This window comes from Cajanus cajan, chromosome 2, assembly GCF_000230855.2.
Source record: "Cajanus cajan strain Asha chromosome 2, NIPB_CcT2T_4, whole genome shotgun sequence".
Classification (NCBI taxonomy): Eukaryota; Viridiplantae; Streptophyta; class Magnoliopsida; order Fabales; family Fabaceae; genus Cajanus; species Cajanus cajan.
In genome coordinates, this window is record NC_138518.1 from 18742472 (window position 1) to 18758521 (window position 16050).

General features: G+C 27.9%; 1 protein-coding gene across 1 annotated transcript; it reads right to left on the reverse strand.

The window, feature by feature from the left end:
• Positions 1-9454: 9454 nt before the first annotated feature.
• LOC109806224 (disease resistance protein RLM3) lies at positions 9455-10157 on the reverse strand. The gene is made up of 2 exons (XM_020368599.2): positions 9670-10157; positions 9455-9530 (listed from the first exon to the last, which is right to left on the reverse strand). Exons 1-2 carry the CDS (start codon positions 10155-10157, stop codon positions 9455-9457), a joined length of 564 nt encoding a protein of 187 aa, XP_020224188.2.
• Positions 10158-16050: the final 5893 nt, after the last annotated feature.

Genomic DNA, 16050 nt, shown 5'->3' on the forward strand with positions numbered 1-16050 from the left:
CACTTAAGTATGAAACATGTATGAGACAAATTTTTATTTGGTGAGAATAGAACGAGTACTTAAGTGCTAGGATTATTTTGTTGATTTGTTTAATAGGATATACTTTTATCAAGAGGATATTATTACTTTTAGATAGGATATTTTAACACACAACTCTACATTGGAATAAATATTATCCACTTTGAGTTTTAACTTTTATAGTTTTTTTTTAATCATCATCTAAAAGGTCTCTAACTAATGGAGTATGTGTGTAATTTATAATTTTTTTACTTCTTTTCTTGTTTTAATGATATAGAACCTTTTTTTGTATATTAAATGTGTGTAAAATATAGCTCATAAGTCAATTGTTTTATTAATTGTAAATTTAAAAATTAATGTCAATTATTTATCTTCGGTATAATTAATTTAAAATCAAATTCAAGTTTAAAGTATATGTTGTTGAAGTTTCATTTCGCCCCGTTAGGCCTTGTCATAGTGGCTTATGGTTCTCACTTTCTCCAATTGATTGAGCTCACTAGCAACCGTGTCATTAACAATGTTCTCTATTCATTAATTAACCGTATGGATTGAATGTAGGTCACAAATGAATGTGATTAAACTAATATAAATTTAGTGATGGATTTAGAAATTTTAGATAGTATGGACAATATTTATTCATATATTTGTATAGTATTAAAAATTTTATATATCACTTTTAAAAATATAAATATATATTATAACTATTTTCTAAAAGTTTTTATATTTACAGTTACAATTAAAACTAGGTCAAACTGTTATACTATAATTTAGTAGACCTGAATATAACCTTCATTGAAAATACATGCGCTAAATATAACTTAATTATTCAGCATAGACAATTTTTAATGTTTGGTTAAAAGTACAACCCTAAAGATCTATTTTATAGTAATTTAACACTAATAAAAATATAAAAGTAAATATGTTAAATTTTATAAAAGTCAAATTTAGTTTATTTATGATATAAACATGTTTTTAATATCTAATATAAACATTTAGATGATAATTTATTTTAAAACATATTTTATAATTAAAATTCTAAATTGAGCATAAAGCTTATTATCTTTACTATTTTGATTTTCTTTAATCAACGTATACAATAAATAAAAAAAGTAAAAAAGGCAAATATATATATATATATATATTATAATTGAAATTTTAAAATAATTTTGTTCATTATCAAAAAGTATTCTTTGTCATATATGAGAATTAATCTCTTTCAAAAGTTTAATAAGCATAAAATAAATGAAAATCTCCTCCAAACATAAATTTTATATATACGATAATTTAAACATATATAATTTTATTTTATTAGAATATAACTTTTGTTTTTTAAGATATACTATTTTTCTTTTTGATAAAAAAGCACATATGCTATATATAAAATTGTAAAATGGTAATGAGCAAGTTCCCCCACAAGATACCATATAGATATGTCTCTATATAAATTGTTGTGCATTTTTCTCATATCTTTAATCTTGTATTTTACATTATTGCAAATATGATAACATGTTTATTATTATGTGTTATGTGTCATGAACATTACATATAGAATGAATAGAATCTGAATCTGCATTAAAAAGTGTTTTCAATGTAACATTTCTTATAAGTTGAAAACAAATTTGGCTCATTGGCAAGTTTTTGAAAAAGTTTTAACCAAGAAAATTGAAAAGAATTATTTCAAAATTTAATTCATCCCTCTCTTGAATCGATCATCTTTTCAAACAATATATATGTATAGAGTTTTGTTGTAACATCCTAAGGGACTTATGTTTTCAAGTTAAAATTGGTAGGGACTGTTATATGTTTTCTACACTTTATACATATATTTGTTGCATGAATGTCCAGGTATTGTTATATAATAACCCTATGTTAGTAGATTATGTTTTCCATTGCATAGTAATTGTGTTTTCCATTGCATAGTAATTGTGTTATACTAAGTAGTAACACATCGGGTCATTATACTCATAATACAAATTTACAAATAGACACCTATAGAAATTCAAAATAGAGACCTATAAAGCTAAGGGATCCCCTCACTACCCATACCTCTCATCAGTGACGGATCCAGAAATTTTACATAGTGGGGGCAGTATTTATTTATATATTAATAATATTAAAAATTTTACATATAAATTTTAAAAGTATAAATATATATTATAATTATTTTTTACAAGCTTTTATAATTATGATTATGATTAAGGATGAAAATAAGTTAGATTAGACTATGCTATATTATAATTTAGTAGGTATGAACTTAACCTTTTTTTAAAAAAAAAAATAGATGTCTTAAAAATGACTTATTTATTTATCATAGATATTTTTTATATGTTTGATTAAAACTGCAATCCTAAAAATATACTTTATAACAATTTAATAGTAATAAAAATATAAAAATAAATATAATAAATTGTATAAAAATCAAGTTTAATTTATTAATAATATAAACATGTTTTAATATATAATATAATATTTTAGATGATAATTTATTTTAAAACATATTTTATAATAAAAATTTTAAATAGAGCATAAATCTTCCAATCTTTTCTATTTTATTTTTTTAATTAATGTATCTAATCTTACAATCATTACTATTTTGATTTTTTTAATCAATGTATACATAAATATAATGTACAAAAGGTAAACATATATGCCATAAATTTTATTTAAAAAATTAAACTTTTAAAAAATTAATTTGTTATTAAAGTATATTCTTTATCACATATAAGAACTAATCTCCTTCAAAAGTTTGATAAATATCAAATAAATGAACAACTCTTTTAAATTTATATTTTATACACATGATAATTTAAATATATATTTATTTTATTAGAATATAATTTTTATTTTTTAAAATATATTATTTTTTGAATATATATATATATATATATATATATCAAATGGTAGTGGGGGCATGCCCCCACTCTCCTCTTAATGGATTCGTCAACGCCTCTCATACATGCTCATGAATGAGACATTTTCACTCCCCCTTACCTTGAGTGACGATCCCATAACCCAACTTGTTATCCATAGTCCCAATCACTACTTCGTACTTTCTTTGGTGGCCTCCTCTAAGTTCTCTACAATTGCAATTAAGATTTTACAAGGATATATAATGAAAACCAAAAACTTGTCATTTTCACAAAATTTGTTTTTTTTTAAAAAGATTACTAATTTTTTGTGAATTTCAAATGCTCACGGTGAATTCATCTAAAATATTAAAAAATTTACTTAACCATACAAATTCAATTTATAAGGTAAGTGTTGCCCTAACTTATAAACTCTTTAATTGTTTTATTTCCAACCGATGTGGGACTTGAAGTTCTCTTTAAATATTAATTAGATCATGTCTTTAAAACTAGGATTAATTTGTTATATTGAACAATAAAAGTATATTATTATAAATTATTTTAACTCTTAAAATATTTAATATTCTAAATTTTTTTTATTAAATAGTTTTATTTCAAAAACTATCATTCAATTAAAACTCATCATCATTAATTACACATTTAATTAAAATAAATATTTAATTTATTAATATTTTAAACTAAAATTAATTATTATGAAACATTTATAAATAATTTAGTAAAATAATATTTTATTAAGTAAAATTTTTAATTTTAAAATTTTATAAATTATCATTATATTAAAAATCATTATCATTAATTTAATTATATTTATAAAATTTATATATTTAATTTAATTAAAATTAAATCCCAATTTTTTTTAATTTAAATTAAAATAAAAATTAATTATAATGATATAATTATATATAATTTAGTAAAATAACCTTTTTTAATTAAAATTATTTTAATTATTAAACTTATAAATTTAATTTCTTTTTATTTTTCCTGCAGATTAAAATTGGTAGGAAAATTCGCAGGAGAAATTACCCACAAAATTTTTCTACCATTTAGTAAAAATTATTTGCAAATTTATTTTTAAAAGAAAATATACAAGAAACAAAATAAAATTCTTGCAACATTTTTTGCAAATTTTTATTATGAAAAAAAAAATTTCTATGATCATTAAAATAGTAGAAAAATTTACAAAAATTTCTTGCAAATTATTTTTCATAAAAAATTTATGAGAAATATCTATAAATTATTTTTTGCAAATAAATTTGTAAATTCGTTTGTGAAATTATTATTGTAACAAAATTTGTAACAAAATTCTGGGAACATTTTTTTTTATTAGGAAAACTAGTAGGAAATGATATTTTTCTAATAGTGATGATTTAAATCGATGGAAATCAAAATTCATGATAGTTTCTTTAAAAAATAATTTTTTTATTACAGAATTTATTACGTACATTTGTTTTTGCAAAATTAATGCAAAATAAATTATTTTTTCATTTTTTTGTTTTTCAAAATTACGTGCATCATAAATTCCCTGCATTCATTAATGCAATTATATTAAAACACTACTAATACTTTAATTCATCAGAGGAAGTTTATCATTTATGACCAAGTCCTCCATTGCAGCAAGCAATAAATCAACGCATTTACAAGTTTATACTTTCACCAAGTAAAACATACTTAACAGTTAACACCTCATCTTATTAAAAAAATAAATAAATAAATAAATCAGTTTATAATTTAAGATTCACAATATATTAAGAGAAAGTACACTTACCTTAGATTAAAAGACAAATTTAGATGGCCAATTTGAAGATGGTGCCCTTAGAAATAGTGTCAGCTTAACAGAGAGTATCAACATCGAAAGCGAGCTTGGTAAAAATAGAAAGAATATAGATGAATGGTTATATGCACTTCAATGAAAAGTGGTTGTTGTCTCACCAAATATTTTATATAAAAAAGAGTTACATTTCATTTTAGACAACAACAAGAACCACTCATGTTTTGAACTCCATAACATATTTTAAACCATTCAAGTTCTTAACCCATTCCCTACACACCAACTAAAACTTGGGAAGACAATCAGAAATAAATTAGCCATATCATTTTATATATCATCGATTATTTCTATTGAGGCAAAATTGAAAAGGAGAAAAAGCCCTAACCACATACCCAATTGGACTTGCAACAGAAAAGAACACACAAGCTTCTTGGGTGGAACAGAGAATAGGGAACAATATAATGTTTAAACTATTTGTTAAGTATGAAAGACGACTTAGACAGCAAAATGCATATGCTATGTCATCTATGCTTCTAAGAAGTTTCATATGCTATGATTCAGAGAGTCTATTGAGTTTTCACACACACTTTTCCTATCTGGTTCCTAGTGGGCCCCAACATCTTCTATTCCACACGTTTCATGTCCCTTGACTTTTGACTATGTAGAGCGTTGATTACTATGGTATCAAAGTTGTGCGTCATACCCAATTTCATACACTCATGCAACTGGTCAGAGATTTCTAGTCCTTATTTTATTTTAACTTAACAGTATATAAAATAGTTAAAACTGCATATAATATTCTCCTTACCTGTGAAAAGCAAACAATTTAAAGAAATTAATAGTCATTTTTTTAATAAATTTCTGGAGATAATTTTTCAAGCAAACATGGTTACGAAGGTATCCATGGCTAATTGACTAGTGGACTTCACTGTGCATTTAAGGCCGTTTTTACGGCAGGCTCCTCTCAAATCTTAATTTTATTATTTTAAAATTAATTTAAATTTAAATTATCATACAAAATTTTTACTATATCATTTATGATTAATCTATTAGTAAAATTATTTGATTATAAATATATATTATAAAATATTTAAAAAGGTTTATTATTTATTTAAAAAATTATATGAAAAATTAGTTTGAATTAAAAAAAAAAAATATTTGACATGAAATAAACATAGAGATCAAATTTCATAAAAAATATGATCATATATAAAAAAAAAATATTTATGAAAAATGACAACATTTAGTTAAATACTAACTATTATGATTATTATAAAAAAAATTATTTTAATTATGATTACTTTATATAATATAATATAAATAAAATTATTTTTTATTCACAGATTATGAATAAATTCTAAAATATAAAATCATTTTGGACTGTCATTTAAATTTAAATAATTGGATATTTCCAAAGATAAAATTTAAAAAAAAAATATTTATTAATCTTGAAATAAATTTTAGTTTTAGTGGATATTAATTTCATTTTGTAATCTTATTCTTATCTCTCTGAAGTTGAAAGCACTAAAAGAAGTATTAAAATAAATAAATAAATAAATAAACAGTCTTAGAATCATTGATTATATTAAAAATATTTTCTTAATGAATAATATATATATATATATAATTAATATTATTAATAAGTAAATAATAATATTTGTAATTTTATGAGATTTTTTCTAAAATTAATATTTTTTTAAGATTCAATTTGACATCTAACAATATTATAAAGTGTAATGTTAAATTTTTTTCGATTATTAAATTTTAATTAACAAATTCACAGTTTTAAAAAATAGAATAATAAAATAAAAATTAATAAATTATAATAAAATATAACTTAGATGTAAATTTTCTGGCTAACATCCCGAAAATTCAAGACACGGCTCTCCTGTGCAATTGTACCAGTAATTATTAAATGTGATTTTTTCTAAATAAGTATATATAGTTTTCTAATGGGTGATGCCCTCGTGTTATATTTTGCTTCAATAACCCTTAGGCTAGGAAGAAACACAAAGACAAGTCAAATCTCTCTAATGCAATAGTGCACTTGATTCTAAATGTTGAAATATAAACTTGATTTTAGGTTTTATTTGTCTAGTTAAAAGTTCAATTTCTAGAAGTTTAAAGTTAAGATCTAGGAATATGATCTAGAAAAATATTTTTATAAGATATTTATAGAGTAACATGTAGAATATTTTAGAATATGTATGTAGGTGTTGCCAAAATCCTAATCGTTGATTAAGGAGGAACCACTAATATAAATAATAAGGGGTAATGTGTCATACTCTGTATCAAGCCAAACAAGCATTTATCAATCATATACATAACCTCTTAATTCCTCCAAAAACTTGTAGCCTTTATTCTCGAACATTTCATCCACTAATATAGTTTTATTCTAATAAAGTGGTATTAGAGCTTGAAGATCCTTATTAAAGAGATGATGAATAATGACATGGTTCCATTTCAAGTTCTGACACTCAACAAGAGCAACTATAACAGTTGGAGCATTAAGATGAAGGCTCTTCTTGACACACAAGATATATTGGAGATAGTAGAGAAAGGTCACAATGAGTCAAAGAATGAGGGTAGTGTCTCTCAAACACAAAAGGATAGTTTGAGAGACTCAAGAAAAAAGACAAGAAGGCTCTCTATTTAATCTATCAAGGTTTAGATGATAAAGTTTTTGAGAAAATTTTAGAAGCAAAGTTGGCAAAACAAGCATGGGAGGAGCGTCAAACAACATGCAAGGGAGTGGATCCAGTCAAAAAGGTATGTCTAGAAACTTTAAGGGCTCAATTTGAAACTTTGCATATGAAAACAGGAGAGCTTATCTCTAACTATATCTTTAAAGTCTTGACGGTCACCAATCAACTTAAGAGAAATGGTCAAAAGCTTGATGATGTAGATATTATGGAGAGAGTTCTTAGATCGATAGATTTAAATTTCGAACATATTGTTGCCATCATTGAAGAAACAAAAGACTTGGAGGTTATGACCATTAAGCAACTTTTAGGCTTGTTAGAAGCTTATGAAGAAAAGAAAAACAAGGTATCATGGAACAACTACTCAAAACACAATTTGATTTGAACAAAGAAGAATATGTAATCACAATAATAGAAGCCAACTAGGATGGGATTGTGTTGGAGATCGAGGACAAGGTATGAAGTTTAGTGAAAAACACACAGAAGAGAGAGTTGAATGTGTGTGTACGAAGGATTTTAAAAACGTTTTTGCAAAGGTGTTACTTTCCGTTAGAAAATAATGTTTCGGCTGCGTAAGGAAAGTGCAAGGTTGATTAAAAGGAACTATGTGTCCAAAGTTCTATTGTCTATTCGAAAATGATTTTCTCAGTCAAACGAATATGAGTTCGTCTAAATATTATTTAGAAGATAGATAGTAGTAGACGAAGTTTTTCAAAGTGATGAGTCAATATGAGTGAAACTGCGTTTCTAAGTTAAATAATAATACAAAGAATTTTTATACTGGTTCACTCGTTCTTAGCTACGTCCAGTCTCCTTCAATTGAAGGGTTCCACTAATCACAACGGATTACAAGTATTCTCAACCACTTCTGGTTTGTCTACTTCACTCACAGACGCTATTATTCTTAAACCACTTTTGGTTACTCAAGTATTCTTAACCACTCTTAGTTCGTCAACCTCACTTGCTGACGCTAGTATTCTGATGGACCATCGGCTAAGAGCCCAATCACTAGAGCTATGGCCAGGAGCATACAAGAAGAGTTGGACAACTTGAAGACCAGTCGGCTCTCTAAGCCCAAGGTACTCTTCATTTGGACTACTTTATCATGAAGAAGAGGCATAGTTCTAATTGTATATAGTTTGTAAATAGATTTCTTGTATAGACTTATTTTTGCCTTTGTATTTGTGAGGAATTTTATTTCATTTTATTAATCATTGTATATTGTTTCTAAGGTAGGTTTCTTGGAGACTTTGACTCTATTTAACCTAATTTTGAAGTACACTCATTTTCTATTTTTTCAGTAGTAGAAGTGGGGTGGCATTTAACAATGCTTGAGGGTGTGACTAGCAATTGGGTCAGAATTGGGCCTAGGCAAAATTTTACATATTAGACTCATTTTGCTCCTAATTTTTCATAGGTTTGATCTAGCTAGGTCTCATCATCTTTGATGGACCTAATTAGACCAAACCAAACATTTTTGAAATTAATTCAAGGAGTCAAAATGAACCAAATCCGCCTAGATTAGTCTTGCTCCTCTTTGGCCGAAAATTGCTTTTCCTTATTCAAGCTTGGGAAGCTTGTGCTACAAGCTTCTCACTTAGCTTGCTTCTCACTTAGCTTGCTTCTCACTTAGCTTGCTTCCCAAACAAGCTAAGTGAGAAGGTTGCTCCACAAGCCTCCTAACTAGCTTGGACGGTCAAGCCAACCAAACCATGGTTCACTTGAACCATGGTTAAGGTTAGCTTGCTCCCTAAGCTACCTCCTTCTATATATTTGTAACTCCAACATTTTCCCTCACTTTTGATGAATGAAAATAAGAATTTACACAAATGATCTCTTCTCAAATTCACCTAGAATCCGTCGAGAACAGTCTCCTTAGGTTTCTCACAAAGGTTTTCAACCTTTGATGCTTGGTTCCTCAAGCTTTTTCATCTTCAAGAAGTGGCCGAGCACAGTCAAGTGCTTCCAACTCTATTGAAGTTTCTTCAATGGAGCTTTTCATCTTTGACATGTCATTGCCTCAAGAGAAGAAAGGGAATGAACGGTGGAAACTTGAAGAACAATAATCTTTCTCTAAGATTTTCCATCATTTTTGGTATCTAGAGCCTTAGTGCATGTCTAGGAGCCAAAATTTGCAATAAATCTTGAACAATGTTCTGAAGTTCAGGTTCCATCCTAGTGTATGAAACAACATGGAAATAAATGATACGTAATAAGTTAAACAAATTCTAAAGGAATTCAGGTTCAGTCACAGCATTGCCTTTCTCATTTTTACTTTAAGAAAATTTAATAACTCTCGGTCCATTTTATTTACCTGTAATTTTCAGAGTGATACCTAGCTAAATTGGCAGCTTTAGTTAGGTCATCTTTCCATTGTTTGCACATGCGGTCTCCCTCATGTTTTACAAAGGCTTCCTCGTAGCTTCCGGTTTGTTTCCTCACATCGGATGGATATGCCATGTAGAACACATGAATCACAATCTGTCCCCTTTTTTCTCTGCACTCCAGAATCTGACTGAGTTCACCCAAGCACCACTTTAAGGAAGCATAGTTCTTTGAGAATATGACAATAGATACACGAGAATCTTTGATAGCTTTGGTGAGCGCTGGTGAGATTTCATCTCCCTTTTCAAGTTGGTCGTCTATATAAGTTTTGACTTTCTCTTTATTCAAAGCTTCATATAGATGGCTTGTGAAGTTCCAACGGGTGTCTTCACCTCGAAAGCTTAGAAAAATATCATGATTTTTGGAACAAGAGTTGGAGGAAGAACCAACAATGCTAATCCTTTGTTGCTCATCCATCACTACTAGAAAAGTGTTATTTTTTTGCAAATTTTCTTGTAAAAAAATATTCGCAGAAAGTTTTTGCGAATTTTCCTGCAAAAAAATATTTACAGAAATTTTTTGCGAATTTTCCTACAAAACAGTATTTGCATAAATTTTTTGCGAATTTTCCTACAAAAAAATAATTTACAGATATTTCTTACAAATTTTGCTACAATTTTAATAATCATGGAAAAAAAAATTTCATGGTAAAAATTTACAAAAAATATTGTAAGAATTTTATTTTGTTTCTTGCAGATTTTCTTGCAAAAATAAATTTGCAAGTAATGTTTACTAAATGGTAGAAAAATTTTGCAGGTAACTTTTCCTGCGAATTTTCTTGCAAATTTTAATTCGCAGGAAAAATAAAAAATATATTTAAATTAATAAGATTAATATTTTAAAAAATCTTCAAGTCCCACATCGATTGAAAATAAAACAATTAAAGAGTATATAAGTTGGAATAACACTTACCTTACAAGTTGAATTGTATGGTTGAGTGTTAGACTTGTAATCTACAATCTTAGAATTTAAAAGATTATGTATGAGGCATGAAAATAAAAGATTATGAATTCTTAAAATATAGAATTTATAATAATTTTTTTTTAATTTTTTCGTAAAAAATATTCCTGCAGAATTTCTTGCGAAAAAATTCGCAGGAAAGTTTCCTGCGAATTTTTCTGCGAATTTATTTTTGCAGGAAAACTTCCTGCAAATTTTTTTTTTGCAGGAAACTTGCGAATTTTTTTCGCAGGAAAATTTCCTGCGAATTTTAAAATTCGCAAAAATATATTATCCACGAAGGTATTACCTGCAAATAAAATTTCGCAGAAAAATTTGCAGGAACAACGTTTCCTGCAAATTTTTATAAAAAATTCGCAGGAAAATTCGCATGTAATAAGGGAAATTCTAGTAGTGCATTATGAATTCCAGGTACTGCACCTGCAACGCCAGAACGATACTTTTCAAGAAATGAAAAAAGTTTTTATGTTTCAATATGTTCTTGACATTTGTCTCATTATTTATTATTCATAATTTATAGATTTTTCTAATATGAGATAAAAAGTTCAAACTAAAGAAGAATAACTATTAATGTTTACCAAGCTGCAAGGGTAATTTTGAGCAAATTACGTCAGAAGAGGTTACGAGGGAGGAGAGTGAAATTTAAAAATCATAGTGTTTGTATTTATAGGAGGTACTTAGGATTATTTTTTCCTTGCACGATTCACAACCGTGATTTAGAATCACACTCGTGATTCTCGCGTCCCTTCATTGTATATAACGGTTGTTAGATAACCTAAGAGATTCACGACCATTATCTAGAATCACGGGGTTCCCATGCTGTGAGAATTACGGGTGTGAACTATAATCACGGAGGTGATTCTTCAAGCCTTTGCATGTACATTTTGGTTGGTTTCCATGTCGTGAGAATCACAGGCGTGAACTGGGATATTCATGGGCGTGATTCTCACAAGCCTTTGCATGTACATTTTGGTTAGTTCCCATGCCGTGAGAATCAGGAGCGTGAACTGAAATCCAGGGCGTGATTCTGCTGAGGGTATGCATCAGAATTTGGTTCCCAAGTCGCAACAACATTGATTCTAATGCTTCACAATGACGTCAATTTTGCCGATGAGGAGGGTGCGGCTGAAGTCGTGCGTAGCGGACTTGAGGTTGACGAAGGCGAAGGCGACGACGACGTGGGCGTGGCGCTACATGAATTGGTGGAGGTCTAACGTTTCGGTAAAAGAAGAAGAGAGAAGAAGAAAACTTTAGGTAAATCCACGTGGCCAAGAGTTAACTCCGTTAGTCAAATTTAGAAGTCCCATATTGAGGTATTTTAAATTAAATTGGGACCAAATTGAAACCTAAAATTAAAGTAGGATCAAATTGAAACTTTTAGCCATAATTTTATTTAACTTTATTAGTGGATTCTTTTGGGTTGAAAAGGCTGAAAGTGCATTTGAACATAACAAAAGTTTAGTAAACAAGTAAATGTAAGAAAATAAACTTAGAAACATGAAATAATGATAAATTTTAAAATTCAGATTAAGTGAATAGCAACGTAATTAGAAAATAAGTTCTAAATTTTAGATTCAAATTGTTATTTCTTTGACATTTATTAATGAACTAATTGACCTGACGTAAAATATATATACTCAATAATCCGATTGTTTAAAATATACTCTCAACCTTAAATACAAACCGGTATAGATTAACAAGGAATTTAATATGATATTGAAAGTTGAATCTTTTATATTTCATCTTTTATATAGGTCAAGTGATGCTTGGTTTTCTGCTGCATAACCTAGTTATGACCTTTTAAACCAAAAAACCAAAACTTCCGAAATAGAAGAAACACTAATAATTCATATACAACCCAATTTGTAACAAAGCATATATTGATTGGCCTGGATATAAAACCTGAAATATGTGTTTTAACCATTATGTTCTTCCTTCCTGTCAAACCATATATATATGGTTGGGGTCCAACATGCTCTATTATTATTATTAGTAAGTGACACTAGAACATTAACTTAACCTTAAACAGCCTAAACTCTGAGAAAAGCATGGACATCAAATAAATAAACTTAAATATGCAATTGCAAACCATATGTTCACAACAACATAAACAATCATGCACTGCACCTAGCAATAAATCAAGGCATTTGCAAGTTTATACTTTCACCGATTAAAACATGCTTAACACCTCATCTTATTAAATATGTTAAACCAATTTCTAATTTAAAATTCACAAACGTATTAAGTGAAAGTACACTTACCTTAGATTAAAAGAGAAATTTAGATGGCCAATCTGACCAACTTTTGAAGCTCGTGCCCTTAGAAGTAGTGTCAGCTTAACAAAGAGTTGCAACATCCAAAGCGAACTTGGTAAAAAATTCAAAGAATAAAGATGAATGGCTTTAATTTAAACACTTCAATGAAAAGTTGTTGCCTCACCAAATATTTTATATATGCAAAATGTTATATTTCATTTTAGACAACCACAAAACCACTCATATTTTGAAATGGAGAAAAGACCTTACCACATACCCAATCGGACTTCTTGCAACAGAGAAGAACACTGGAGCTTCTTGGGTGGAACAGAGAATAGAGAACAATATAACGTTTAAACTATTTGTCAAGTATGAAAGACGAATTAGACAGCAAAAATGCATATGCTATGTCATCTATGCTTCTAAGAAGTTTCATATGCTATGATACAGAGTGTATTGAATTTCTACACACTTTAACAGTTTAACCTTCGATTTGCTTGGTTTTCCTTTTGTGCAAGTTGAATAGCATATAGTCAGTGATATACTATGCTGCTCTGTCATCATGGCCTACGATTCTCACTTACTCCAATTGATCGAGCTCACTTGCAACCCTGTCCTCAACAATGTTTTCTGTTCATTAGCCGTACCCATCATTAACTAATAATTTTTTATTAAGCACCTAAATTAAATTATGAATAATTTTGTAATCACGTTTCTTTAATAGTAAGAAATTCCCGTTTAATCTTTTAAATTTTAAGGATACAAGTTCTTTTTAGTCTTGAGATTATGGCTTATGTTGCATAACAACTAATAATAAAAGTTTGTTCTAGTGTGAAAATGAGATTAAATTTAAACTGTCAAACATATGGCAACATGTTTTTACAATTCAGTAGATTGTTAGCTACTCATCATGCGTATCGTACACTCTTGATTTAGTTTAATTTATTTTTTTTATAAAAAAGTGTTCTATCATAAATGCGTAAAAAAATATTATCTTTAAATTTTTGTGTATCAAACACGAAGTAAGAAAACAAAAACAAAGGTTAATGTAATGCTCATGTTTTCCTTGGTGACAGTGTAAAAATTATCAAACTTGTGTCGTACCCAATTTTCATACACTCGGGCAAGTGGTACAGAGAATTCTAATTACTACATAGAAGTCCTTATTTTATTTTGACTTAACAGTATATAAAATAGTTAAAACCCCATATATATAGTATTCTTCTTACTTATGAAAAGCAAACCTTTTAAAGAAATTAATGGTCACTTTTTTTTTAATTAATTTTTGGAGAAAACTTTTAATTAATATCCATGGCTAATCGACTCGGGGACTTCACTGTGCAACTGCACCAGTAATTATTTAATGTGATTTTCTCTTAATAAGTATATATGGTTTTCTAAAGGATGATGCCCTCATGTTATTTTTTGCTTCAAGAACTTTAGCATAGAAAAAAAATAAAAAAAAAAGACAAGCCTAATCTCTCTAATGCAGTAGTGCTCCAGCTTTCGTACACATATATCACATAACACAATTAGGCATAAAAAACTGATATTAATATGGTGGTTAGAAAGGATCTTATGAACTGTTGAATCACAAATGTTTAAAGTAGAAAACAAAAGATAAAAGAACATTCACAGAAAGCATTGAAATGGTTTTCTGTTTGATGATTTCTTCACCCAAGACACACATTGTTATCAGAAACACAGAGACTAGATAAACAACCTTGTTCCATATTCAAAATATATTGATTTCACAAAAGACAAATAATACAGCTAATGAGAACCAATGGTAAAGCTTTTCTTTCCCATCAAAGTGATGCAGAAAGTGTTTTCTGCTTCAAGAAGATGGACTCTAGAAACATCTCCTTGGAAACAAGAAAAATTTTAGCAAATGAGATTTAACAATTAGTTAAGGGTGGACAATGTTGTAATGTAGCCATGCAGATTTATAGATTAAAAAAAACTACTTGTCATCAATCAAATGATCACTTTCTTTGTCAATGTAGATAATTGATTAGAACCGACGAGTTACAAAAAGATTATAACTATTTTTTTTAAGGTATCCCGATAAAAACAACACTGTCTGCAGTATTTATGAGCAAAGCAAATTTTTCGGTATTAATAGAAAATTATTAAAGTAGTTAGTTATTTTAAAATATAACATTAAAAAGAGCAGTTTTTTATATATGTTTTTTTGAATTTTATCCTTAACAAATATATTAGTAGATCAAAAATTAAATATAAAATAGAAATATAATTGACTTTATAAAAATGGACATCAAAAAATCTCTCTTTTTTATATATTGTTATAAATAAAGATAAAGATATAGATATTTCTTTAGAAAAAAATAATATCGATCTACTCTTTTGAATGATAAAACATGAACTAAATATCACGCATCCAAAGTTACTGCATGTACTATGAGGGCTTAGGTCCAAAGCGAACAATATCTCATTATTGTAAAGTATGCTTGTGTAATAACCTTATAAAAATAACTTTCATAAAATATCTCCTCAGACAAATACCATAATGTGATACATAAAGACAGATTCTACTGCATGAAAGGTTAGGTCCCTTGTTTGAGAGAAGGATTGTTGAGATACAAACAAGTCCCACATCGATAAAATAATACAAGAAACAATAACTTATATAACACAAAACATACTTCAATGATTGAGAGGTCTTTTGGGTGATGACCAAAAGTAAAACCATGAAGACTTAGGCGCAAAGCGGACAATATCTCATCATTGTAGAGTATGTTTGTGTAATAACTTTATAAAAATATATAACACTCATAACATATCCCCTCAGACAAACACCACAAAATAACCTCAACACTATGATATAGAATCAATGAAATTTCCTCACACTTTCTTAGCTGGTTCCTACATCCTAGTGGGCTCCAACATCCACTTTGCAACACATTTCATGTCTTTTGGCTTTTTGACTACTAGAACGTTCGTTATTATGGCTGAACTATAATTCGGAGAGTAAACACTCCCTTCAGTCATTGAATTTGTAAGATACCATCGCATAAGTTCTTGAAATTAATAAATTTGCAAATTAAATTTCTAAAGTATCAAATAAGTTTTTA

Coding starts and splice junctions, on each gene's coding strand:
- LOC109806224 (XM_020368599.2), bottom strand. CDS start 10,157: ATGGATGAGCAACAAAGGATTAGCATTGTTGGTTCTTCCTCCAACTCT. Junction 9,531..9,669: donor TATCACTCTGAAAATTACAG/GTAAATAAAATG, acceptor TTCATACACTAG/GATGGAACCTGAACTTCAGA.